The sequence below is a fragment of the Microcaecilia unicolor genome, chromosome 3 (genome assembly GCF_901765095.1).
Source record: "Microcaecilia unicolor chromosome 3, aMicUni1.1, whole genome shotgun sequence".
In the NCBI taxonomy this organism is placed as follows: Eukaryota; Metazoa; Chordata; class Amphibia; order Gymnophiona; family Siphonopidae; genus Microcaecilia; species Microcaecilia unicolor.
In genome coordinates, this window is record NC_044033.1 from 461635296 (window position 1) to 461662890 (window position 27595).

General features: G+C 41.2%; 1 protein-coding gene across 2 annotated transcripts in view; it reads right to left on the reverse strand.

The window, feature by feature from the left end:
* Positions 1–27595, reverse strand: part of COL21A1 (collagen type XXI alpha 1 chain) — a 353696-nt gene that overhangs the window by 15065 nt on the left and 311036 nt on the right. The window contains exons 26-28 of one of the 2 annotated variants that reach the window (XM_030198983.1): positions 17870–18016; positions 17723–17777; positions 14464–14664 (exon numbers count right to left, since the gene is read on the reverse strand). In XM_030198983.1, coding sequence (XP_030054843.1) covers positions 14464–14664; positions 17723–17777; positions 17870–18016 — 403 coding nt within the window. Of the gene's footprint in view, positions 1–14463; positions 14665–17722; positions 17778–17869; positions 18017–27595 lie in introns of those variants that run through there. The other variant, XM_030198984.1, reaches the window with a different exon arrangement.

Here is a 27595-nt window from a genome sequence, read left to right on the forward strand (position 1 = left end):
AGGAGTTCTGAACAGATTAGGGGGCTTCTGATGGAAGAGTTATGCTATTGGGTGGGGTGCTTCTGATAGGGGATTATGAGGGCCTTTTACTAAGGCACGCTCACGTTTTTAGTGCAGCTAAAATTGTGGGCGCGCTAAACATTATAGATACCAATGCATTCCTATGGGCATCCCTAATGTTTAGCACACCCATAATTTTAGCACCGCTAAAAACGTGAGTGTGCCTTAGTAAAAGATGCCCTATGTGATCAGGTACGTGGTTTCTAATGTGGGCTTATGTGATTGCTAGAGGATTTGGATTGAAGCCACAAAGGGAGCATACCCCACTAACCCAACATAAAAATCCTGGACATTTGTGACACAGTGTAACCAAAGACCGCAACTGAACATTACTTGTACTTCATTCCATCACATTATCACTTTGTATTCATTCATACCATGCGTTTGGTGTGATCGGAATCGGCTAACGCCGCTAACGGTAATGTGTAAGCCACATTGAGCCTGCAAATAGGTGGGGAAAATGTGGGATACAAAAGCAACAAATAATAATAATAATAACTATTGGGCCTGTGTTACATGTATCAGTGGATGGAGCAAATGTACCCATGCTATTTGCCAAGGCAAGTAATAAGGGTCTCACACCCCAAACAGTAGCCAGTCTTTGCACTTATTGTACCTTAAGTTTTGCACTTAAGTGTGCTAAATGCAAAAACTTACCACACTTTAATTAAACACAACCCTTAGTTTTTTCTGCTATTGCCTCATTCATGAGTTCTTCATCACCTGGTCATCTAATGGCCCGACTGAATAGCTCACATATTTTCTTGTTTATGATATACTTTAAATCATCATGCTTGCTTTTGTAGCAGGATTCAGACCTCAGTAGAGACAGTCATATCCATTTTTAGTGATTAACAAAATGGTTGGCATGCTTAGTAATTCTGGAAAAAAACTGGGTGTTTAGCAACAAACAAAAACTCTTGGGTTTTAAGTAGCCACATGAGGTCAATTCTATAAGGTATGGAGGAGTGGCCTAGTGGTTAGGGTGGTGAACTTTGGTCCTGAGGAACTGAGTTCAATTCCTGGCACAGGTAGCTCCTTGTGACTCTGGGCAAGTCACTTAACCCTCCATTGCCTGCCACATTGAGCCTGCCATGAGTGGGAAAGTGCGGGGTACAAATGTAACCAAAAAAAAAAATAGTATGTATGGATTACCCCCCCATATATATACACACACACAGAGATTCTATATAGTACAACTTGAGTTGCGTGTGCAAATCCAGCCATATTTTGGATTTGTGTGTGCAACTTAATTAGCTTAACAAGCCAATCAGCACTGATATTTGAACTTAACAAGCTAATTTTCATTAATTAGAATTTACACATACAAATGTCTAAGCATATTCTATAAAGCGATGTGTGTAAATTCAAAGATGCGGATCTGAAAATGGGGAAGGCCATGAGTGGGTCGTGGGCATTCCTGGAATTTATGTGCAGGGTTATAGAATATGCCTGTTCTGTGCATAATTTAGGCATCGGCAATTACACCAGGTTTTCATTGGCGTAAATGGCCATGACTAAATATTGTTGCAGAAAATAGGTGTTGGGCATATTCTATAAACTACATCTAGATCTAGGCATACTCTATAAACCACACCTAAAATTTAGGCACAATGTATCGAATACGCCTAGGCGTATTGTTTTCTGTGATGATTTTGTAGGTGTGACATATAGAATCTAGCCCTATATGTGTAATTAATTTGAATCATGGCATATACATGCATGTGTGTGCATATCCACACCAAAATTTCACCTAAGAGCTATTCTGTATCTTACATAGTGCATATGTTACATATGTAACTTTTAGAATAAATTGGTGGGAGAGAACTTGCTAAGGGGAAGACATTTTAATTGGTGAGTATCTTGCCAGTTGGAAATTGCATTCATACTTGGGAAAAGGAACTTTTCTGCTTGTTTGTTCTAGGATTTCTTTTTTACCTCCATTTCAAGGAGAGGTAATGAAGTTCCCACATTTCTGAGGGTTAAATCTCACACAAAAGATCATAGCTCCTTTTTATAACCTACAGAACAGCTGAGGAAAAAGAAGGGGCTATGGTAGGGATTTTTTTCTATTTTTGTTTTTCTTTCAACAGGTGCAAAAACTTCTTCAACTGCAGTATGGCTGAAAAACTTCATGTCACCAAAGCTGTTGCCCTAGTTATAGCTTCTGCCTCTGTGCAGACAGAAAATGTGATCCAAGGAAAGGATCCATGTACAAGATATCTGCAGTTTGAATTCCTCATGAAAGAAGTGAAATAAGTGAGAGAGGAGATGGCAAGTTTGAGAAGCATTAGAGAGAATTAAAAATACATCGATGAGATGCTTCATAAAGGCATCAAAGATCCCCAGCAGTGAGAAAGAAGAAGCTGTGATTAAAGAGAACACTTGGACACAGATCACAAGACCCTGCAGGATCGATACCATGACTCCACCTGCCCTCGAACTGAAGAATTGGTATGCAGCCCTGGAAGTGGAGGAGGTGAGAGCATCCCAGGAGCAGGAGGACCCAAAGCTCAAAATCCCCAAAGTTGCTGGATCAGTGACTACTAGGAGGCAAAAGGTAGTGGTGGTTAGTGATTCCTTTCTGAGGGGTTATCAATAGAAATCAAACAAAATAAAACATGGAAAAGAAAATGAGATGATACCTTTTTTATTGGACATAACTTAATACATTTCTTGATTAGCTTTCGAAGGTTGCCCTTCTTCGTCAGATCAGAAATAAGCAAATGTGGTAGCAGATAGTATATATAAGAGAAACATCAAAGCATTACCTTGATAGTCTGACAGAGTGGGAGGGTAGGGGTAAGCATGGGGACATCAAAGCATTTCATTGATATTCTAACAGGATGGGTGTTGGTAGGTGAGAGGAGGGTAATAAACAGAGAAATAAACAGAGAAATTCAACTTTATGGTTTATAATGGGCTAGAAAACCTAGATCCTTATTAAGTCCAGTCTGTTGGGTGTCAAAATATTCAATCATTCTTATTTCAAAGGTCTTATGTTCCTGTATTGTTTTAAAATTACCTTTCAGTATTCTTACTGTGAAATCACTGGTGCAGTGTTATGGTCTTGAAAAGTGTTGGCCCACAGGAGTGGGGGGCTTGACTGGCACCGGGTTTCCACAAACCTGGAAACCCGGGCAGACCAATCATATCAGGTATTGGCACGCTCATGGAGGAAATATCTGGACTCATAGAGGGAATTCTGAAACCTCTCATGCACAAAACTAACAGCTTCATACAAGACACCACAGACTTTCTGAATAAATTGAAAAATATCAAGCAATTTCCATCAAACACCCTTCTGGTCACGATGGATGTAGAATCACTATACAGCAACATTCCACATGCGGATGGCATAGCTGCATGTGGAAGACTCCTAAAAAAATCCACACTGGGCCATCAATACTCACCAGAAACTATTACAAAATTAATCAAATTCATTTTAACTCACAACTACTTCCGCTTTAACAATGATATCTATCTACAAACAATGGGCACTGCACTGGGCACCAGGACAGCACCCCAATATGTCAACCTTTTTATGGCTGAGCTGGAAGAGACATTTCTGAATACATACCAGACCAAACCTCTAAAATACTACCGGTACATCGATGACATTTTTATGATTTGGACGGAGGGGGAAGAAACTCTGAAACAATTTTACTATTCCTTCAATACATACCATCCTACAATCAGATTCAAAATTGACTACTCCCCAGAAAAAATCAATTTTTTAGACACCACAGTCTCAATCAGTGATGGCTGTATACAAACATCTATATACAAGAAACCCACAGACAGATGCAGCTACCTCCACAACTCCAGCTTCCACCCTTCACATACAAAAAGATCCATTATTTACAGCCAAGTCACAAGATACCACCTTATCTGCTCGGACCCAGAGGATAGAGACAGACACCTTGAAACCCTGACTGCATCCTTCAAACAGAAAGGCTACAACCCCAAAATAATCTCCAAGAATATTGCCTCCTCCCTCAAAACACCCAGGGAATATCTGCTACAGTACAAAGAAAAAAAATCCACAGACAGAATTCCCCTTGTAGTGACATACAACCCAGAGCTGGAGAAACTGAGGAAAATCATAAGAGAGCTACAGCCGCTACTCCAGGAAGAAGAATTACTGAAAGAGATATTCCCATCCTCACAAGTGCTGGCCTTCCGACAGCCACCAAACTTAAAACACAAGCTGATCAGAAGTAAACTTCCTACACAGACTGAAAAAGAAAAGGGCACATTCCCCTGTAGCGCATCCAGCTGCAAACTATGCCAAAACATTTCACAAGACCCCACAGTCATTCACAAGGGAAAAATATTCAACATAAAGGACTATTTTACATGCTCATCTTCCAATGTGGTATATATCATTCAGTGTAAAAAATGTAACGAAGGATGCTATATTGGAGAAACAGGCCAGATGCTTAAGACAAGATTCAACCTGCACAGACATCACATGAAAATAGCCGGTGCCAGTCAAGCCCCCACTCCTGTGAGCCAACACTTTTCAAGACCAGAACACTGCACCAGTGATTTCACAGTAAGAATACTGAAAGGTAATTTTAAAACAATACAGGAATGTAAGATCTTTGAAATAAGAATGATTGAATATTTTGACACCCAACAGACTGGACTTAATAAGGATCTAGGTTTTCTAGCCCATTATAAACCATAAAGTTGAATTTCTCTGTTTATTTCTCTGTTTATTACCCTCCTCTCACCTACCAACACCCATCCTGTTAGAATATCAATGAAATGCTTTGATGTCCCCATGCTTACCCCCACCCTCCCACTCTGTCAGACTGTCAAGGTAATGCTTTGATGTTTCTCTTATATATACTATCTGCTACCACATTTGCTTATTTCTGATCTGACGAAGAAGGGCAACCTTCGAAAGCTAATCAAGAAATGTATTATGTCCAATAAAAAAGGTATCATCTTATTTTCTTTTCCATGTTTTATTTTGTTTGATTTCTATTGATAACCTTTAAGAGTGGACTAACACGGCTACCACATCTCTCTACTTTCTGAGGGGTACACAGGCATCCATCTGCAGACCAGAGATGCCAGTTGCCAAAACTTTGAGATGTTAAGGAAAGCTTGCCAAGACACATTAAGCCTAACGACTATTATCTGATGCTATTCATCCATGTTGGCACAAATGGTACTGACAGGTACCCTTCCAAACTTATCAAAAGTGAATTCATGGCTCTGGGAGATAAGGTGAAGCAGCAGGTGCACAGGTGGTGTTCTCATCAATCCTCCCTGTCGAGGGAAAAGGCCAAGATAGAGAAGCTCACTTCCTAGAGATGAACATGTTGCTGTGCAGATGGTTTCAGCTTCCTGGACCATGGGATGCTTTTCTAAGGGCTACTGAGCAGATGATGTCCATCTATCAAAGAAAGGAACAAGTATCTTCACCGGCAGACTGGCTAATCTACTGAAGAGGGCTTTAAACTAGGATCATTGGGGCTGGGTGATCAAACCCCCAGGTAAATATAAGTCCTCAGGTAAGGGAAGTATTAAATGCATATATAAATGGTAAAAAGGAGCAACATCTGGAAAAAACTGTATAGTAATGCTTGTAGTATAGGAAATACATTTCTGGATTTATAGGCTGATTTAGATGTAGTGGAAGTTACAGAGACATGGTTCACAGAGAGCCACGACTGGGCTATAATCGGTTCAAGAAGACATGGTAGAAAGAAAGGGAGGTGGAGTGGCATTATATGTTAAAGATAAAGTTAAAGCCACACAACTGCAGGACCTATAGGGTATGGAAGGGGCACTGTGGGTCAATCTGGAAAGAGGGAGTAGAAAATGTTCTTACATTGGTGTGATATACAGATTAATGATAGGAGGTAGTGCAAAAGATGTATTATGAGACTCAAAGTTGAAGGAGAGAAATATGTAGAAGTTGATAAAGGTAAAGGGAATTGCTTAACAAAGATTTTTGTTCTGTGATCATAGTTGAATGGCCGGGAACAAGACCATAGAAGACAAACACAAATAGGAATGGAAGTGTGGTAGACACTGAACAATTATCAGAGGACTGTGTTTCTGAGGAGCTAGCTAAACTAAAGGTGGGCAAAGTGATGGGGCTGGATAGCATACAGTATATCTGAGGGTGCTGAAGGAAATTAGGGAAGCTCTGGTGGCTCCACTGGCTGACCTTTTCAATGTTTCTCTAGAGTCAGGTGTGGTCCCAAAAGACTGGATATAGGCAGATGGGGTCCCGCTCCAAAAAATCAGAAGTAAGGAAGAGGTTGGGAATTACAGGCTGCTAAGTCTAACTTCTGTGTTAGGTAAATTAATGGAAACATTTTTACAACAGGCAATATTGTGGTAAGAAAAACAATTCATTCTCATTGAGTTGGAATATGTTGTTCCAAAGGGCTCACTTCTCTCTCTGATTTTAGTAAGGGGCCCTTTTACTAAGGTGCGCAAAAAGTGGCCTGTGCGAGTATAGACTACTACTACTACTACTTAACATTTCTAAAGCGCTACTAGGGTTACGCAGTGCTGTACAGTTTAACAAAGAACGACAGTCCCTGCTCAAAGGAGCTTACAATCTAAAGGACGAAATGTCAAGTTGGGGCAGTCTAGATATCCTGAATGGAGGTATAATGGTTATGTGCCGAAGGCGACATTGAAGCGGTGGGCTTTGAGTAAGGATTTGAAGATGGGCAGGGAAGGGGCTTGGCGTATGGGCGCAGGGTGAGGCGAGGCAGAAAGGGCAGAGCCTGGAGTTGGTGGTGGTGGAGAAGGGTACTGAGAGGAGGGATTTGACCTGTGAGTATAGGTTTCGGGTAGGAACGTAAGGGGAGATGAGGGTAGAGAGGTAATGAGGGGCTGCAGATCGAGTGCATTTGTAGGTAAGTAGGAGAAGCTTGAACTGTATGCGGTACCTGATTGGAAGCCAGTGAAGTGACTTGAGGAGAGGGGTGATATGGGCATATCGGTCCTGACGGAAGATAAGACGTGCAGCAGAGTTCTGAACGGATTGAAGGGGGGATAGATGGCTAAGTGGGAGGCCAGTGAGGAGTAGGTTGCAGTAGTCAAGGTGAGAGGTAATGAGAGAGTGGACGATTGTTCGGGTGGTGTGCTCAGAGAGGAAAGGGCGAATTTTGCTGATGTTATAGAGAAAGAAGCAACAGGTCTTGGCTATCTGCTGGATATGCGCAGAGAAGGAGAGGGAGAAGTCGAAGATGACTCCAGTGGCGTTCCTAGGGGGGCTGACACCCTGGGCGGATCGCCAATGCGCCCTGCCCCCCGGGTGCAGCACCCCCCCGGAACAGCGCGACGCCCCCCCCCCGGCGAAAGAACCCACCCGGGTGCATGTCGCTGGGGGGGGGGGGTGCTGCGCGCCTGCTGGCTCTTCGTTTTTATGCTCCCTCTGCCCCAGAACAGGAAGTAACCTGTTCCGGAACAAAGGGAGCATGAAAACGAAGAGCCGACAGGCGCGCAGCACCCCCCCCCCAGCGGCGTGCACCTGGGGCGGACCGCCCCCACCGCCCCCCCTTGGTACGCCACTGGATGACTCCGAGGTTGCGGGCAGATGAGACGGGGAGGATGAGGGTGTTATCAACTGAGATAGAGAGTGGAGGGAGAGGAGACGTGGGTTTGGGTGGAAAGACAAAAAGCTCGGTCTTAGCCATGTTCAGTTTCAGGTGGCAGTTGGACATCCAGGCAGCAATGTCAGATAAGTAGGCCGATACTTTGACCTGGGTTTCCGCAGTGATGTCTGGTGTGGAGAGATAAAGCTGGGTGTCGTCAGCATAAAGATGATATTGGAAACCATGTGATGAGATCAGCGAGCCCAGGGAAGAGGTGTAGATTGAAAACAGAAGGGGTCCAAGGACAGATCCCTGAGGAACTCCAACAGAGAGCGGGATGGGGGTGGAGGAAGATCCATGAGAATGTACTCTGAAGGTACGGTGGGAGAGATAAGAGGAGAACCAGGAGAGGACAGAGCCCTGGAATCCAAATGAGGACAGTGTGGCAAGAAGTAAGTTGTGATTGACAGTGTCAAAAGCGGCGGATAGGTCGAGGAGGATGAGGATGGAGTAATGACCTTTGGATTTGGCAAGGAACAGGTCATTACAGACTTTAGATAGTGCTGGGCACACACAGGTCCATTTTTCAGCGCACCTGCAAAAAAGGCCTTTTTTTTTTTGGGCCAAACATGGACGTGTGGCAAAATGAAAATTAGCACACGTTCATTTTGGGCCTGAGACCATACTGCCACCCACTGACTTAGCGGTAAGGTCTCATGCGATAACCGGGCGGTAATCATCAGCATATGTACAATGCCGATTACCGCCCGGTTAGCACTGCGCACCAGAAAATTTCCAGTGCGCCTACTGGATGCACGTACAAAATGAAATTACCACCAGGGCCACTCAGTAGCCATGTGGTAGTTCCAAATTGGCGCATATTGGGTGCGCATAGGCACCTACGTGGCTTAGTAAAAGGGCCCCTGAATGTTTTTATGAGTTCTTTGGGATTGATTTTGAATCCACTAAGGTTTTTGGTTACTCTGATGCAGATGCCATATTTGTATTTATTCTATCAACTTCAGATTTTTTGACTTTGCAAACAATTTCAGACTATACTTCTATGGTTCAATCATAGGCAAATTGGCACTTATCAAAACGTAACGCATCTAAGACAACACTTTTATTTTTCATTAATGACTTACTAAGAGGGGCATATTCAAACGGGGTGCCCAAGTTTTCCTGAGGGCGTCCTCGCAGGACGTCCCGCGAAGGGACGGGGAAACCCGTATTATCTAAACAAGATGGGCGTCCATCTTTTGTTTTGATAATACGGTTGGGGACGCCCAAATCTCCACATTTAGGTCAACCTTAGAGATGGTCGTCCCCGATTTTCGGCAATAATGGAAACCGAGGACGCTCATCTCAAAATTGACCAAATCCAACTCATTTGGTCATGGGAGGAGTCAGCATTCATAGTGCACTGGTCCCCCTGACATGCCAGGACACCAACTGGACACCCTAGGGGGCACTGCAGTGGACTAACTGATGCACTAACTGAACGGAAAAAGCCCTTCCCTTACTGATCCCTTAGCGATTCAGAAAGGAACGGGCATGCATGAAGGAAATTGCATGCAAATGAGCTGCTCACTGTTAGCTCATTTGCATACGATTTCCTTCCTAAGGAGGGAAGCCAGTGCAGAGCAGCCAAGCATTATACATGGCTGCTCTGCGCATGCCAAAGACGGCTTCATGCTTCATACATGCAGACAAGCTGCGTGTATAATAGCCGTCTACAACCTTAAATAAATTGCCATCTACAACCTTAGAAAAATACAAGTCCAGGTGAAAACATCCAAGTGCTTGTCGTCCAAAATGTGGATGCTTCTGTGAGAAGGATGTCCATGCCGGCTATGTTTCTGACACCCCCTTTATTTACTTTGAATCATAAGCAGCAGCAGTGGGATTTAAACCAGCCATCTCTGGATTGCAAGACCAGTGCTCTAACCACTAGGCCACTCCTCCATACTACTCTGCTTCTTTGAAATCTGGCCATCCCTGGGGGGGGGGGGGCAGTTCAGGATGTCCAAAATGTTTGAAAGAAGGATGTCCATGCTTTTGCCATGCCTCCGCTGACACACACATACCTCCCCTCCCAGGGACCTGCATACTACTGCGATGGACCTGAGTATGATATTTCAGGCTGGCAAAAAAAAGTTTTTATTTTTTTTCAGGGTGGGATGTGATTAGTGACCACTAGGGGAGTCAGGGAAGGTCATCCCCGATTCCCTCCGGTGGTCATCTGGTCAGTTCGCACAGCTTTTTGAGGCTTGGTCGTAAGAAAAAATGGACCAAGTAAAGTCGCCCAAGTGCTCATCAGGGACGCCCTTCTTTTTTCCATTATCGCTCGAGGACGCCCATCTGTTAGGCACGCCCCAGTCCCGCCTTCACTACGCCTCTGACACGCCCCCGGGAACTTTGCTCATCCCCGCGACAGGAAGCAGTTGGGGACGGCCAAAATCAGCTTTCGATTATGCCGATTTGGGCGACCCAGAGAGAAGGACGCCCATCTCCCGATTTGTGTCAAAAGATGGGCACCCTTCTTTTTCAAAAATAAGCCTGTAAGTGTTCCATTTTATGTCAAATTATATTCTGGTGAGCAATTACAAATAGAAAACATTTCCAGAGTTTTGGGAGTAATTTTGGATATCCAATTGACATTGGAACCTCAGATAAATTATTTGAATAAGAAGTTCTCACATTGGGTCTATTGAAAGTAAATAGATCTGCTTTTTTCCTGAACATTTTTGAGTGTTGGTGCAGGCTATTATTCTATCTCAATTAGATTACTCTAATGTTTTATATATGGGACTGTATTTGAAATGTTTTAACAGGTTACAGCTTTTACAAAATAAGGCAGCAAAATTGATATTTGGATGTTGTACATTTGATCATGTGACACCATTGTTGAGAAACTTACATTGGTTGCCAATTCATGCTCAAGTAGAATTTAAGGTTGCTTGTTTAGTATTTAAAATCCTGTATGACTATTGCCCTTATTTGCATACCCAATTAATAACTATTCCAGTTTTTTGGAGAAATTCTTGTTGTACTTTTGCAGAATATCTCTCATTTCACAAAGTTATAACAAATATTTTTGATATGCATTTTAATATATGATCTGATAATTTACCAAATGATTTTTATATTTTATATCATATTGTAACCCACTTGGATTCATTGTTGTCATAAGTGGGATATAAATACTGAGAGTAGAACAGAACAGAGAATAGTAAAGTTTCTGGAATCCAATGGATTGTAGGGTCCAAGGCAGCATGGTTTCACTACAGGCAGGTCTTATCAGACAAATCTGATTAATTTCTTTGATTGGGTGACCAGATTGTTGGATCGAAGGAGAGCGCTAGATGTGGAGTACTTAGATTTTAGCTAAGTCTTTGACAAGTTTCGCATAGACTGTTAATAAATAAATGGAGTGCCCTCGGTATGGGCCATAAAAATGACTGACTGGGTTAGAAACTAGTTGAGTGGAAGATGACAAAGGGTAAAGATAAATGGAGCTTACTCAGGTCAGTTCTTTTTAACATTTTTGTAAGCAATATTGCTGAAGGGCTGTATGAAAAGGTTTGTCTCTTTGCAGATGATTCCAAAATCTACAATAGTGTAGATAACATGAGGAAATACATAGCAAAGCTTAAAGAATAGTTCAGAATCAGGCAGCCAAGATTTAATGCTGAAAAAATGCAGGGCCATGCATTTGGGCTGCAAAAACCTGAAGGAGTGATACAGTTTAGGAGGTGAAGAAATTTTGTGCATGAAAGAGGCGCAGGACTTGGGTGTGATCTTAAGGTGGCAAAACAGGTAGAAAAGGTGATAGTGAAAGCTAGAAGAATGCTTGGGTGCATAGGGCGAGGAATGGCCAGTAGGAAAAAATGAGATGATGATGCCTCTATACAAGACCTCATTTAGAATATTGCATACAATTCTGTAGAACACACCTTCAAAAATATACAAACAGGAGTCAGTCCAGAGGGTGGCTATTAAGATAGGCAGTAGTCTTAGTCATAAAGGACTAATGTGGGGTATAAATGTCATGAATGAATGAATAAATACATTCTATAAATGGCACCTAAAAAATCAGTGCTGAAAAAATAGCACTTAGCACTATTCTATCAACGGTGCTTAAAGTTAGGTGCTGTTTATAGAACTGTGACTACATTTAGGCGTGACCATTTTCACCAATAACACCTTGGTGTAAATGCCCACACCAAAATTAGGTGCGGATCCTGTTTATTCTATAACAATATGTGTAAATTAAAGAAATGTCCCTAATCTGCCCATGACTCTCCCCTGATCGTGCCCTCTTTTTGGACCCAGCGTAAACTTTACAATCAGATCCCATGCCTAAATTTATGCAATACATTTTAATTACATCAAATTAGCACTAATAATTGCTTGTTAATATCTCAATTATTGGTGCTAATTGGCTCATTATTCAAATAAATTGCATGCACAAACTGGGCATGTCCCCCAAATTTGCACATACAATTTTTTGTGACTTATATAGAATTCAGGGGAAAGTGTATGGGGACAGACTTAAAGATCTCAATATGTAAACTTTGGAAGAAAGGTAGTAGAGGTGAGATATGAGAGATGTTTAAATACCTTCATGGCATAAATGCACAGGAAGTGAGTCTCATTCAATTGAAATGAAGCTCTGGGATGAGAGGGCATAAGATGAAGGTGAAAGGGGACAAAGTCAAGAGCAACCTGAGGAAACAGTTCTTCATGGAAAGGGTGGTGAATTTGTGGAATGGCTTCCCGGTGGAGGTGGTAGAAACAAAGGCTGTATGTTAATTCAAGAAAGTTTGGGACAGATATATAGGATCTCTAGGGGAGAGGAAGGAAGATTAGATGACATGGATGGGCAGATTGGATTGGCTATATGGTCTTTATCTGTCTTCAGTTTTCTATGTTTCTATATAGACATCTACTTTCCTTTTTAGAATACTAGCATAATTGTGTATATAAATATATAAGTGTTTAGGCATGAGCACTTACACCAGCCATAGAGCTGATGTAAATACTTATGCCTACATACTGGAAATACGTGCTTAACTCTCCACAGAGACTCTCTAGCTTCTTTGAGCTGCTGGCTATCAACAGGAGACTACAACTTTTCCTTCCTACACACTTTTCCTGATTGAATATAACTGGACATCTTTTAGCAGCACAAAAAAATGGCAAAGTGGTACTAATAGTCATCCAAGATTTCTGCACGTGGTTGCATGAAAATTCCATCTAATTTTCTTCATGCTCACTTGACAGACAAAGCTCTACCCCCTGGATTCTATATATGGTGCCAAAATTTCAGTGTGGAGTTGCATGTGCAACTAAATTGGTTAATGAGCCATCAACTATCAATTGCCTTTAACAATCAATTATTAAATTTAATTGGCACTAATTTCAGATTTGTGAACACATCTGCCTGTGCGCTGTTCTGTACCACCAGACACCTAAATCTCATAACTCATAACTTGAAATGGGGCATGGCTAGGGGAGGGGCATAGGCAGCTCAGGGGTGTTCTGAAAATGTGCATACAGTGTTATAGAATAGCGCCACTTACATACCAATATGGCATGAGTTGGGCACTGACATTTATACCTGATTTCAGTCAGCATAAATACCAGCACTCAACTTTAGGTGTGGGAAATGGCTCTAAGCGCTATTCTATAAAGGACACTCATCTGCAGCATTTTTTTCCAGTGCTGAATTTTTAGCACTTTTTATAGTATTCACCCCTATAAATCTTGGACTTCAATTCCTAAGCATAGCCTTGGGTGGGTCTTGGTGAGCCACATGCTCACCCAGACAGTGATAGCAACACAAGCAAATGATAACTGAAACCAGTGTCAATATCTGTGATGCGTATTGCCCACACATGTTAAGCCCAGGCCACTGCTCTCTTTAAGTTGAGTGGGAGTCCTCTATCTACAGACCTGTCAGTAAAGGGTGTTGTTTCACCACTATTATATTTTCAATAGTGAGGGACAGGCAAGCTCTGCAGGATCCAGGGAACCTGGCCGTCTCTACCTGTTGAAAGCATGATATTGAAATACCAACCCCCACTAGCAGGAATGAAGCTGGAGGACTCTCAGCTTAAAGGGAGCAGTGGCCCAGGACCAATCAAAAAAATCATTTCTGGCTATGCCACTGATATGAAAGTGTGTTAATATACTACCTTCATGCAATATATCCTATATGGAAATTATCTCAAATTTTCATCTTCATCAGCCATAATAACCCAAGTACTCAAGTGACCAAGCATACCCTATCAAACTTGGTCATAGTCTGCATTAACTTTTGTTACAGTGCAGCAGATATCCGAAAGCCTGGTCATGCAACTATTCATCAACTTGAGCAAAACCAACATCTGTGGCTAGCCTTAAAATGATCTCCACCTCAGATACATGCAAGGCAACAACTTGGTCACCAACCCATACTTTTACTGCATATTACTTCCTGGACTTGTTTTCTCAAATAGAGTACTTTTGGCCAGACTTTTTTCATGAGAATCAGAATATCACATCACCATCCACCCAGAAAATACCATAGTGTTAGAAACAACTCATACCATGCTTAGGTCAACGGGTTAGATTTGTGATGAAAGGGATATAATAGATACAGGCTATTAGCCTTTAAGAAAAGAGAACAGTAGAAACCCTTGTGTTTTACTGAGAAACATTTTCCTTATATCCAGAAAGCAAACTTTATGTGTAGAAGACTGAAGCAAACACAAAACAAAAATAACAAAATAGAAGCCAAAGCATAATATTCTGTATTTTACTACTCTGGCAAAAGAGTGCCTACCTTTTAATCCAGGGATACCTGGATGCCCAGGAGGTCCTATAAGTCCTGTATGTCCATCTGTTCCTTGAAAACCAGGAGGCCCCCTGGGGCCTCCAGGACCAATTGGGCCAGGTGGGCCAGGTGGACCGGGAGAACCTTGCTGGGACTGACAGTGATCACAATTTTGTGTTCTTCTAGTATGAAGTAAGGATGGAAGATGAGCTAGAATAAATCAGAAAAGTTATATTTCTACGTTATTTTCAAAATACACCTTCTTGTTGATTTAATTAAGTATGCAGAGCCTATTCTATAAAGGATAGTGGATGCTTACTTTCCTTCACAGGACAATTGCAAAACCTGGCATTTATGCACATATGCATTTAGGCGTGAGAACTTACACCAGACATATAACTGGTATAACTATCCATGCCTAGATTTGGGAAATTCACAAGTAACTCATACCATGAAATACTATTTCATTTTATGCATGTGTCTGCCCCAACTAGGCTCTTCCAAGATTCTAACCATATGAATGCCGAACTCCAAATTACATGCTATCAAAGATATGCATGTAGTTACAGAATAGTGTATAGCGGATTATTGGCATTTACGTGCATATGTGTGCACATATGCACATAAGGGCCGTATTCTGGCCAGTAACCCCAAAATTCTGTATAGGTCACCCAAATTTGGGTGTGGATCCCAGATCCATGTGCAAACTAGTTAATAAGACATTCACCATCAATAATAGCCCTAGGCACTATTCTATAAAATGCGTGCCAAAATTTCTTAGTGCACAACTCAAAAGGGGCATGGAGGCCGGTCAGGAGGCCAATGGGTGGTGGTAAGTACTCCCTCTCATATGGCCATGCAATAAGAGCAATCTTACCGTATGGCCATAGCTATTTTCAGCCCTTTTTACCCACAGCAGTAAAAAGGGCCTCAGTGCGCAGCAAAAACAGCCCACTAAAAGGACCCCAAAGCTAGTATTCTATAAAGGGGACTCTGCATGGAGCAGCCTTTATAGAATACTAGTTTAGTGTAAATCTTTCCGGCACCTAACATTAGTCACCATTTACTGAATCTGGCCCTAGGTGTGTACTTGGTGCTTGAATACTGGCGCCCACTTTATAGAATTACCCCCCCCCCCCATATGGACTCTGGAGGGCGCCTACCGTTTCCTGAGGTCAGCTCACTTGCAAAATGTTTTACCTGAAGCTGTGATTCTCCTCTCTCCCCTGCCCTCCCCTCTTGGACCACAGTGCTCACTGAAGCAGGCAGGCTCTGCTGAAGCTATTTGAAAGAATACAACCAGTGCTATTTATGTCTTTGGTGTGGGATGAACTCCTCATTCAGGGTGAGCTTGAACAACATTCAAATTAAAGAGAACAGCCAGGTTTGGAGGGAGGTGTGCAAGTGAGACTGGGAAGAAATAAAAACTAAATAGTGTAATTGTTAAAATCTGTAAGTGGTTCAAAGTTTTTTTTTTCTCTGAGCTTGTACACTGAGAGGAGGGCATGACTGCAATGATGTTTGCATAATTTTCAGGTAATCTGATATCTACAGCTAAAAGCCATTTCATTGGCTGATGGTTCCAACAGTAGTTTCAGAGGAAGTTTAGCTTTTTCCTATTTATACCTATTTTATAAAGGTTACAGCAAACAGGGGCAATATTTCAAGTATACAGTAAGATGAAAGGAAAGTCCAGGCACAAAAATAATAAAACCCCACAGAAAATGCACTACTAAATGACATAATTTGAGATTACTTATAAAATGAGCTTATATTTAACTATCAGCTGTTACTGTGGTGTTTTACTATTTTATATAAGCAACAGATAGCTCACATGAACTTATAAAATAGGTACCTAAATCAATCACTAATAGAGCACAAATTATGTTACACATTTATCTTGCATAAACTTCTAAGTCCCTATTTTAGAAAACTGGGGTATGTACGTATCAAACCCAAGTGTGTGCAAATGCAGCTCCAATTGACCACTTTATGAAGCATTTTCTATAAAAAAAACAATATGCCTACAGCATTTGTATTAACATCAGACCATTTATTTCTTTATTGCATTTGTATCCCACATTTTCCCACCTATTGGTAGGTTTAATGTGGCTTACATGTTCCCATATGAATTATGAATTTTCATAACATAAGAATAGTCATACTGGGTCAGACCAATGGTCCATCTAGCCAAGAATCCTGTTTCCAACAGTGGCTAATTTGTGAGACAAGACTTCCCTTGGCTTAAACCATACTGACTCTGTCCCGTTAAACCATGTTTATTTATGTATTCCATAATTTTATTCTTTATAATAATTTCCACTATTTCACCCAGCACTGACATCAGGCTTACCGGTCTGTAATTTCCCGGATCACCCCTGGGACCCTTTTTAAAAATCACATCACGTTGGCCACCCTCCAATCTTCAGATACTATAGATGACTTTAATGATAGATGAGAGATTACTAACAGCAGATCAGCAATTTCATATTTGAGTTCTTTCAGTACCCTTGGATGCATACCATCTGGTCCAGATGATTTACTACTCTTTAATTTGTCGATTTGGCTCAGTACATCTTCCATACCACCCACAATTGACATTCACCAGGCTTCTGAATTAGTGCGGAACCAGCATCTTGGTGAAGTGGAACTTTCCCCCTCAGTTGTTATCTCAATTATAATTTAAGTAAAGTGGTGTGGTAGCCATGTTTGTCCACTTTTAAAGAAAATAAGATTATACCTTTTTTATTTGACAAACTTAATGCATCTTTAGTTAGTCCAATAAAAAAGGTATCATCTTATTTTATTTTCTATGTTTTGATTTATTTCTATTTATCACCTGAGTTATAATGTGACTTTCTAAATTAGAACCTGTTGTTTTCGAATCGGTACTTGATGTTGCATTGGGCCTTGGTTGAAGGAATCTCCCTTAAGGATATTTGGAAAGTTATGACTAGAACTAAGGATTTATTGAGAAGGAATATCACAAAATGATATGATTTTTCTTCTAAAGTTGTTTCAAATTTGCAGAATAAGGTCACTATCTTGGATGTTGTTGTCTCTTCTACTCAGGCTCAGGCTATACAGATTTCTGCGGTAAACTGTTGCCTGACCCTTCAACATAGGATTGAATTCCTTGAGAATCATTTGCGTATAAATAATTTAAGAATTTTTTTTAATTTTCCTAAGACTCCATTGTCTGCTAAGTTTTTTTAAGGAAATATCTGAAGGAGATTTTGAAGACATAGCAGAAAAATTTAAAACATACCTCTCAGCACATCTCTGCAAACTTGTCTGATAAATTCTTCAGAAAATTCCCTTCCCTAGATTAGATATTATAAGAACGTTAGCTACATTTCGTAAAATAAAAGTAAGATAAAATAATTTCAGTTATCACATTATATATTCTACATACAGGTTTTCCTTCTGGTCCAGGTAATCCCGGTGGTCCTCTCTCTCCATTTGTCCCTCTTGGACCTGGAGCTCCATTGACACCATCGACACCACGTTCTCCTCTTTGTCCATGAAGGCCTCTAAGTCCGGGTTCTCCAGAGTCACCTTTCTAAACCCCAAATCAATAAAGCATAGTCTTAGCTTTGTAAATACAGTAGGTTGCAATGATATGAAATGATTTATCTACTGGATTATGAAACCTCTTATCCCAGAGCTTTAAATCAATCATATATTAGGAGGAAGAATTTATATATGCAACATTTGGAATGCTAGAAGTAACACACTTCTCCCCAAGGTGCTGCATGGAGAGTATATAATTTGAAACCCACCACTCAGGTATTGGATTTGTAAAATGTAAACCTTTGATTTGCTTTGCATGCTAAACTGAGAACTGTGCGCTTATTGGTCCTGTGAAAATCAATTTGTAAATGGTTTTTATTTGAATAAAGCAAACCAGTTTTGGGAAACACAGTTTTTGTAAGTTATGTGGACTTTCTCTAGGGTCTAAGCCCAGGATGAAGTGCTTTGTAGGGTAAATTTATTTTGAGCAGGAGTCCACACAGATTATTTGATTGATAACCTTTAACAAGAATCAGAACCTTATTCGGAATGATCCCCTGATTTAAAGGTTGCATGCATTTACATAATTATGTATATTGTTAAATATTTTCATGTATAGTTAATGTTCCCACCCATTAAAATATGATTATTTTGAGTTATAATATGTGAATATACATTTTAGACAGAACATTCAAATTGGAATTGAGACATACAGGTATGGATGTTTCAAGTTCTGCTAGTATTTTAGAACATGATGTGCTGATGTAGAACCCGTTCTAAAATATATCAAGGAATGGATATACAGTATGCACATCCATTTAGTGCATCAGGAGCATCCATTTTGCAAGCATCAACATCTAAAATATCAGTGGGATCAACACGGCAACAAAACATGTATGTACCAGCACATACATGTTTATATCTGCTATTTAGAAATCTACCCATCTATCACGTGTCCTTAAATAAAAATAAAAATCAATCAAAAAATTGCAAATTAATACTGTCAACTACTGAGCATGATGTAAATAGGAACAACAAACATAGTTTGAAATGTCTATATGTGAATGCCAGAAGCCTAAGAAATAAGATGGGAGTGCTAGACTATATTGCACTAAATGAAAAATTAGATATAATAGGCATCTCTAAGACCTGGTGGAAGGAGGATAACCAGTGGGACATGGTCATACCGGGGTACAAATTAAATCGTACTGATAGGGTGGATCGAATTGGTGGAGGGGTAGCATTGTATATTAAGGAGAGCCTTGAATCAAATAGATTGAAAAATCTGCAGAAAACAAAACATATCTTGGAATCACTATAGATTGAAATTCCCCGTGTAAAGGGGAAAAGGATAGTGATAGGAGTGTACTACCGTCCACCTTGCCAGGATGAACAGACGGATGCAGAAATGTTAAAGGAAATTAGGGACGCAAACAAACTGGGCAATACAATAATAATGGGTGATTTCAATTACCCCAATATTGACTGGCTAAATGTAACATCAGGGCATGCTAGGGAGGTAAAATTCCTTGATGAAATCAAGGACTGCTTTATGGAGCAGCTGGTACAGGAGCCAAGAAGAGAAGGAAAAATTCTAGACCTAGTCCTTAGTGGAGCGCATGATCTGGTGCAGGAAGTAATGGTGCTGGAGCCACTTGATAACAGTGATCATAATATGATGATCAGATTTGAAATTAGCTTTCAAGTAAGTATACACAGGATATCCAATATGTTAGCATTTAACTTTCAAAAAGGAGACTCTCATGCTTATTTTTGAAAGAGAAGGACGCCCATCTTTCGACACAAATCGGGAGATGGGTGTCCTTCTCGCAAGGTCGTCCAAATCGGCATAATCGAAAGCCGATTTTTTGACACCCTCGACTGCTTTACGTCGCGGGGACGGCCAAAGTTCATGGGGGCGTGTCGTCAGGATAGCGAAGGTGGGACTGGGGCGTGATTAGGAGATGGTCTTCCTCGGCTGATAATAGAAAAAAGAAGGGCGTCCCTGACGAGCACTTGGCCAACTTTACTTGATCCATTTCACAACCAAGCCTCAAAAAGGTGCCACAACTGACCAGATGACCACCGGAAGGAATCGAGGATGACCTCCCCTTACTCCCCCCCAGTGGTCACTAACCCCCTCCCACCATAAAAAACAAGTTTAAAAATACTTTTTTGCCAGCCTCAAATGCCATACTCAAATGCCATACTCAGGTCCATCGCAGCAGTATACAGATCCCTGGAGCAGTTGTAGTGGGTGCAGTGTACTTCAGGCAGGTGGACCTGGGGGGGTTGGGGGGCTCAGCACCCAAGGTAAGGGAGCTATGCACCTGGGAGCAATTTCTGAAGTCCACTGCAGTGCCCCCTAGGGTGCCCGGTTGGTGTCCTGGCATGTGAGGGGGACCAGTGCACTACAAATGCTTGCTCCTCCCATGACCAAAGGTCTTGGATTTGGACGTTTTTGAGATAGATGTCTTTGGTTTCCATTATCGCCGAAAAACGAGGAAGACCATCTCTAAGGTGGACCTAAATGTCAAGATTTGGGCATCCCTGACCGTATTATTGAAACAAAAGATGGACGTCCATCTTGTTTCAATAATACGTGTTGCCCCGCCCCTTCGTGGCACCGTCCTTAGAGTTGGGCGCCCTCAGAGATGGTCGTCCCTGTTCGAAAATGCCCCTTTATGATACAATGAGAAGAATGGTGAAAAAAAAACTTAGAGGAGCAGCTGCGAGGGTCAAAAATTTACATCAAGCATGGATGCTGTTCAAAAATACCATCATGTAAGCCCAGGCCAAATATATTCCATGTATTAAAAAAGAAGGGAGGAAGACCAAACAACAGCCGGCATGGTTAAAAAGTGAAGTGAAGGAAGCTATTAGAGCTAAAAGAAAATTCTTCAGAAAATGGAAGAAGGAACCGACTGAAAATAATAAGAAACAGCATAAGGAAGGTCAAGTCAAATGCAAATGGACTTTGAAAAAAAGATTGCGTTGGAGGTGAAAACAGATAGCAAAAATGTTTTTAGGTATACTAAAAGCAAGAAGCCGGCAAAAGAATCGGTTGGTCAGCTAGATGACCGAGGGGTAAAAAGGGGCAATCAAGGAAGACAAAGCCATAGCAGAGAGATTAAATGAATTCTCTCCCAAATCTTCCTCGGTGAAGACTGATCTAATTGCAGGGGAATTTTGGCCCACCAAAAGACCATGTGCAAGTACATGGTAATCCTTTTATCACCTCTTACACCTCCCAACCTGTCACTCATCCCCTTTGCTGCACCATCTTGCTGTAGTTTATTTCCTAACCCATCCCCTAAGGCTGGGCTTACTTCCCACCCAGGGACCTCTAGGATACTCCTCTCAGTGACCTTCTATCAGGGCTCTATCCTCTCAGTAACCCCATACAACAGAGGGGTTACATCAAGAATTAAAGATATCACCTATAGAGAAAAGTTCACTGTCTGAATGGCATCTCATAGCTGGTCAACAATGACCTCAGATGTTCCTGCATTTAGACTCAGCTATCTAGCAGAAGGAATACAGTGACCCCATGTCAATGACACTGTTTATTCCACTCAGATACTCCTCCCATTCACCTATACAAGGGAAGAGGCCACAAGGATATTCCCCTCCACTGGAGCAGCAAATCTTACTTTTAATTGGATAGTGAGCCTTCCCAAGCCAGAGTAGTTCCAGGTTGTAGAGATGTGCTTTGCAGCCAGTCTAGCCCACTGTTTCCCAAGTCTTCTCCTGGAATACCCCTTGCCAGTCAGATTTTCAGGATATCCACAATGAATATGCATTGACAAGATTTACATGCACTGCCTCTATTATATGCAAATCTCTTTCAAATATATTCATTGTGGATATCCTGAAAACCTGACTGGCAAGGAGTACTTCAGGACCAGACTTGGGAATCACTGGTCTAACTAATGTATATTCCAAGTTCTGCTCCAACCTCTCAGGGCTACCCGCAGTCACACTCCCTTCCATTACTGGATGGACACAGCAATTCTCAAATGTTGACCAGAAAATGTGGGGAGGGTCCTCTGGCATGGAAGGGTAAGTCCAGGATTTCCCTTTCTCTTCCCTATCTCAATGCCGGGAAAACTCTGATGATCATGGAGCTCAGTCCAACATAACCTCTTCTGGCACTATCTTGGTCCTCCAGAAGCTCTGGGACAATCTTTGTCTGGTTTCTCCTCATATAGGTGGCCCTACAGCATAGCCCTCTGAGTAATCAAAACACACAAATTCCTCCACCATAATTTTTGGGAGGTTTTATATACCAGAGAGGTAAGCATATCTGCCCTAAATCATTGCTTCAGTGTGCAAGTCAAATGAGCAACTGGCTGACACTTATGCATGACTCAGAGCACAACGCCAATGGAGAATTTTTTGAGATAAACAGATATTGCCCTGGCAAAATAGGAAATACACATATACTTTTAGAGTCTGCCCAAACCCCATCCAGAACATGCCCCCTTCAAATCTGTGTATGCTCATGAATAAGTAGCAGCTTGTTTAAAATTCCTAATTACATATGTATACCCACTTGTACATGTATACCAGCTTTTTTACCTGTGTAAATTGCATCTAATCCCTCCAAAATTGCCTCCTAAGACTCCAATATATGGGCTTTGAATTTAGTTTGCTTTATTCTGCACAAGTTTCTTGCAGTATTCAACAATTTTCTAATTGGTACACATAACTTAATCCTACCAACTAAGGAATGACTGTACTAATAATATGAAACATCTTGGAAAATTAATTATATTTTTCTAGTTATTCAAGTTTTATTGTTCGTGTATTTCTGTTTTCAATAACCAATTCAGAATGCCATTCCCCAAGAAATTTTCAAATTAAATCCATTCCAATGTGTGGTTAAAGCTGCTATACAGGAAGAGGTCTCTGTTTATAAATCTACCAAAGTTGTTTCTAGAATGCAACCAAAAGAACAAGCTAAAGGCATCATTCATATAAACAAATTTCTTTGGGTTATAAATTAATTCTGAGGTTTTTCAAAAGACAAAATAAGCTGCAAGACATTTTATAAATAATGGTTTTGATGATTCGTGAATTAAGTTCTTCCTTTATTTTAATTGCTTTATTAATTTTTTATTTTTTGACATAAGGATAAATAAAAGCTGTTTCTTTCTATTATATGTGAGTCCCATTTTGCTTAATTCCAAGGGGTCATGCATAAATTTAGGTATGTCCATTTGCACCAATGAAAATGTGGCGCAAATGCCCCACCTAAATTTGCATATGGAACACCCATATTCTATAATTGCATGCATATCCCAAAACCACAATGCAAAGAGCTCCTACCACCCAGGGAATGGGTCTGATCTCTAGAGGCTAGAGCAGCAGATTTGAAGGAGCAGAGGCAGACAGAGAGATTTATAGAAGAAGCCTACAGGGATATAGTAGGGAAATCCCACCTCTAGTTTGGCAATCTCTGTGCTGCCATGGAAAAGAAAGGTCACATGAAGATAGAGCATCACCCTAGAGAGACAGGAAGTGATCCTGTAGTCAGCACATGCCCTTCAGGGGATGCAATATTCTTTTGCACCTAAGATTTGTTTCTGGAGATTTGATAATTATGTAGATAGCTGGGTGGGGCAGACATGAGGATCGCCAGGTCACTTGCCTGCCTGGTGTAAAGGGAGCAGACCTCACACATCACCTAGATAAGATTTTAGACTGCTGGGGAAGAGCCTGCTGTCTTTGTACATGTGGTTATCAATGACATAGGAAACTATGATATGGAGGTTCTTGAAACCAAATGTAGGCTCTTAGGTAGAAAGCTGAAATCCAGAACCTCCAGGCTACCATTTTCAGAAGTGCTTCCTGTTCAGTGCACAGGAGTTAAGAGACAAATAGAACTCCAGAGTCTCAATGCTGGATGAGATGATGGTGCACAGAAGTGGTTTTAGATTTGTTAGGAACTAGGAAACATTCTGGAGAAGGGGGAGCCTATTCTGGAGAGATGGGCTCCACATTAACCATGGTAGAACCAGGCCGCTGGCATCAACATTTAAAAAAGAGATAGAGCAGATTTTGAACTAGAAACTGGGGGAAGGCCAACAACAGTCACTCAAAAGTGCATAGCTCAGAATAAGATAGTTTAAAAAGATATCACCAACACGGGGAATATAAGGCATCCCAATAGCGAGGTTGCAATAAAAACCACAGTAGACCTGTTATCTTTAAATACAGATAAGTTGTAAATAGGAATAGTAAGCATATGTAAATGTCAGAAGCCTAAGAAATAAAATGGGAGAGTTGGAATATATTGCACTAAATGAAAAGACAGATATAATAGACATCTCTGAGACCTGGTGGAAGGAAGATAATTAGTAGGACACTGTTATTCCAGGGTATTAATTATATTACAGTGATTGGGTGGAAAAAAATTGGTGGAGAGGTAGCATTACAAGTTAAAGAGAGCCTTGAATGAAATAAACTAACAATTCTGCAGGATACAAAATATACCTTGGAATCTCTATGGATAGAAATTCCATGCGTAAAGAAGAAGGGATAGTGATAAGAGTGTTAGCAGAAATTAGCGATGCTAGCAAACTGAGTAGTGGCCTAGTGGTTAGGGTGGTTAGGGTGGCGGGCTTTGGTCCTGGGGAACTGAGGAACTGAGTTTGATTCCTACTTCAGGCATAGGCAGCTCCTTGTGACTCTGGGCAAGTCACTTAACCCTCCATTGCCCCAGGTACAAATAAGTACCTGTATACAATATGTAAGCCACATTGAGCCTGCCATGAGTGGGAAAGGGGTACAAATGTAACAAAAATAACAAATTTAAAAAAATAATAATGGATGATTTCAATTACCCTGATACTAACTGGATAAATGTAACATCAGGGCATGCTAGGGAGGTAAAGTTCCTAGATGATATCAAGGACTACTTTATGGAGCAGCTGGTTCAGGAACCAACAAGAGAGGAAACAATTCTAGACCTAGTCCTTAGTGAAGCGAATGATCTGGTGCAGGAAGTAATGGTGTTGGGGGCCACTTGATTACAGTGATCGTAACATGATCAGATTTGATAAAATATCTGAAGTACACACATGCATGAAATCCAATGAGTTAGCATTTAACTTTCAAAAAGGAGACTATGGTAAAATAAGGAGAATGGTAAAAAAAAAAACAGAGAAGCAGCTGCAGAAGTCAAAAATTTACATTAAGGATAGGTGTTGTTCAAAAAATAGTATCCTGGAAGGCCAGACCAGATATATTCCACATATTGAAAAAAGGTGGAAAGAATGACAAATGATAGCTGGCATAGTTAAAAGTGAGATGAAAGAAACTATAAGAGCTAAAATAACATTACTTGCCAGCCTCTATGCCAACCTCAGATATTATACTCAGGTCCATTAGAACAGCATGTAGGTCCCAGGAATAGTCCAGTGATGGGTGCAGTGCACTGCAGACAGGTGGACCCAGGCCCATACCTCTCCCTACCTGTTACACTTGTGGAGGAAACTATGGACCCTCCAAAACTCACCAGAAACCCACCGTACCCACATATAGGTGCGCCCTTTACCCGTAAGGGCTATGGTAGTGGTGTACAGTTGGGGGTAGTAGGTTTTGGGAGGCTCAGCAGACAAGATAAGGGAGAAATGGTGAGATGTGTACCTGGGTGCACTTTATGAAGTCCACTGCAGTGCCCCCTATGGTGCCCTATTGCTTTCCTGGGATGTCTGGGTGACCAGTCTTCTAAAAAATGCTGGCTCCTCCTACATCCCAATGGCTCGATTTTGTACATTTTGCACTTGTACGTTTTTGTTTGAAAATGGACCAAAAAACAAAACGTCCAAATCACAAAACATTCTATTTTCAAAACCAAAAGATAGACGTTTTTCTTTTTTGAAAGTGACCTTGTTTCCTTATCAGATTTTGGATGTTTTTTGCAAAACGTCCAAAGTTGGACTTAGGTGTCATTTCGAAAATGCCCCTTCATGTGTCCCAACCTTTACGGACGGCCGTTTTAGCTTCTTTTGGAATATTTTCCTCATTTTCTCATAGTCACCTTTTCAAAAATTAAATGCTGCTACAGTAGATTACTTCACTGCAGATATCAGCTCAAATTTTATCAAGTTATGATCACTGTTTACCAGCAGATCCAACACCATTACCTCTCATAACGTTCCCTGCACTCCACTAAGGACTAGATCTAAAATAGCTCCCCCTCTTATTGGTTCTTGGACCAGTTGCTCCAAAGAAGCAGTCATGTATTTATTAGTCTAAGTATTTTACCTCCCTTGTGCAACCTGATGTAGCATTTATCCAGTCAATTTTGGGGTAATTGAAATCACCACAACTACTAGGAACAGGTAAAGCTAAAATAATCACCAAAATATAGAAAATTCTACCAAATAATCTGTATTGTAGGGAATCCACAAACATAAGATCTAAAAATGTGGAGAAAAGAAGACCACAGTAGAAAAAGAAACACACCAGTAGTAAGGTAAAAAAAAAAAAAAGTTTTTTTGCTTTATTTCTGGTGTGTTTTTTTCTACTGAGGTCCTTTTTCTTTACAATACAGATTATTTGGTAGAGCTTTCTAGTTTTCTATATTTTGGTAATTAAAATCACCCATTATTATAATGTTGCCCAATTTGCCAGCTTTCCTAATTTCTGTAAACATTTGTTCATCTGTCTGTTCGCTCTGTCCTGGCGGATGGTAGTACAGCCCTACCAATATATCATAGTAACATAGTAACATAGTAGATGACAGCAGAAAAAGACCTGCATGGTCCATCCAGTCTGCCCAAGACAAACTCATAAGTGTATACCTTACCTTGAATTTGTACCTGTCCTTTTCAGGGCACAGACCATATAAGTCTGCCCAGCAGTATTTCCCGCCTCCCAACCACCAGTCCCGCCTCCCATCACCGGCTCTGGTACAGACCGTATAAGTCTGCCCTCCCCTATCCTCGCCTCCCAACCACCACCCCCTCTTCCCCCCAACTGCTCCGCCACCCAATTTCAGCTAAGCTTCTGAGGATCCATTCCTTCTGCACAGGATTCCTCTATGCATATCCCATGCATGTTTGAACTCCGTTACCGTTTTCATCTCCACCACCTCCCGCGGGAGGGCATTCCAAGCGTCCACCACCCTCTCCGTGAAAAAATACTTCCTGATATCTTTCCTGAGTCTGCCCCCCTTCAATCTCATTTCATGTCCTCTCGTTCTACCGCCTTCCCATCTCCGGAAAAGATTCGTTTGCGGATTAATACCTTTCAAATATTTGAACGTCTGTATCATATCACCCCTGTTCCTCCTTTCCTCCAGGGTGTACATGTTCAGGTCAGCAAGCCTCTCTTCATACGTCTTGGAATGTAAATCCCATACCATCCTCATAGCTTTTCTTTGCACCGCTTCCATTTTTTTAACATCCTTCGCAAGATACGGCCTCCAAAACTGAACACAATACTCCAGATGGGGCCTCACCAACGTCTTATACAGGGGCATTAAAACCTCCTTTCTTCTGCTGGTCACTCCTCTCTCTTTATAGCCTAGCAATCTTCTTGCTACTGCCACCGCCTTGTCGCACTGTTTCGTCGCCTTCAGGTCCTCAGATACTATCACCCCAAGATCCCTCTCCCC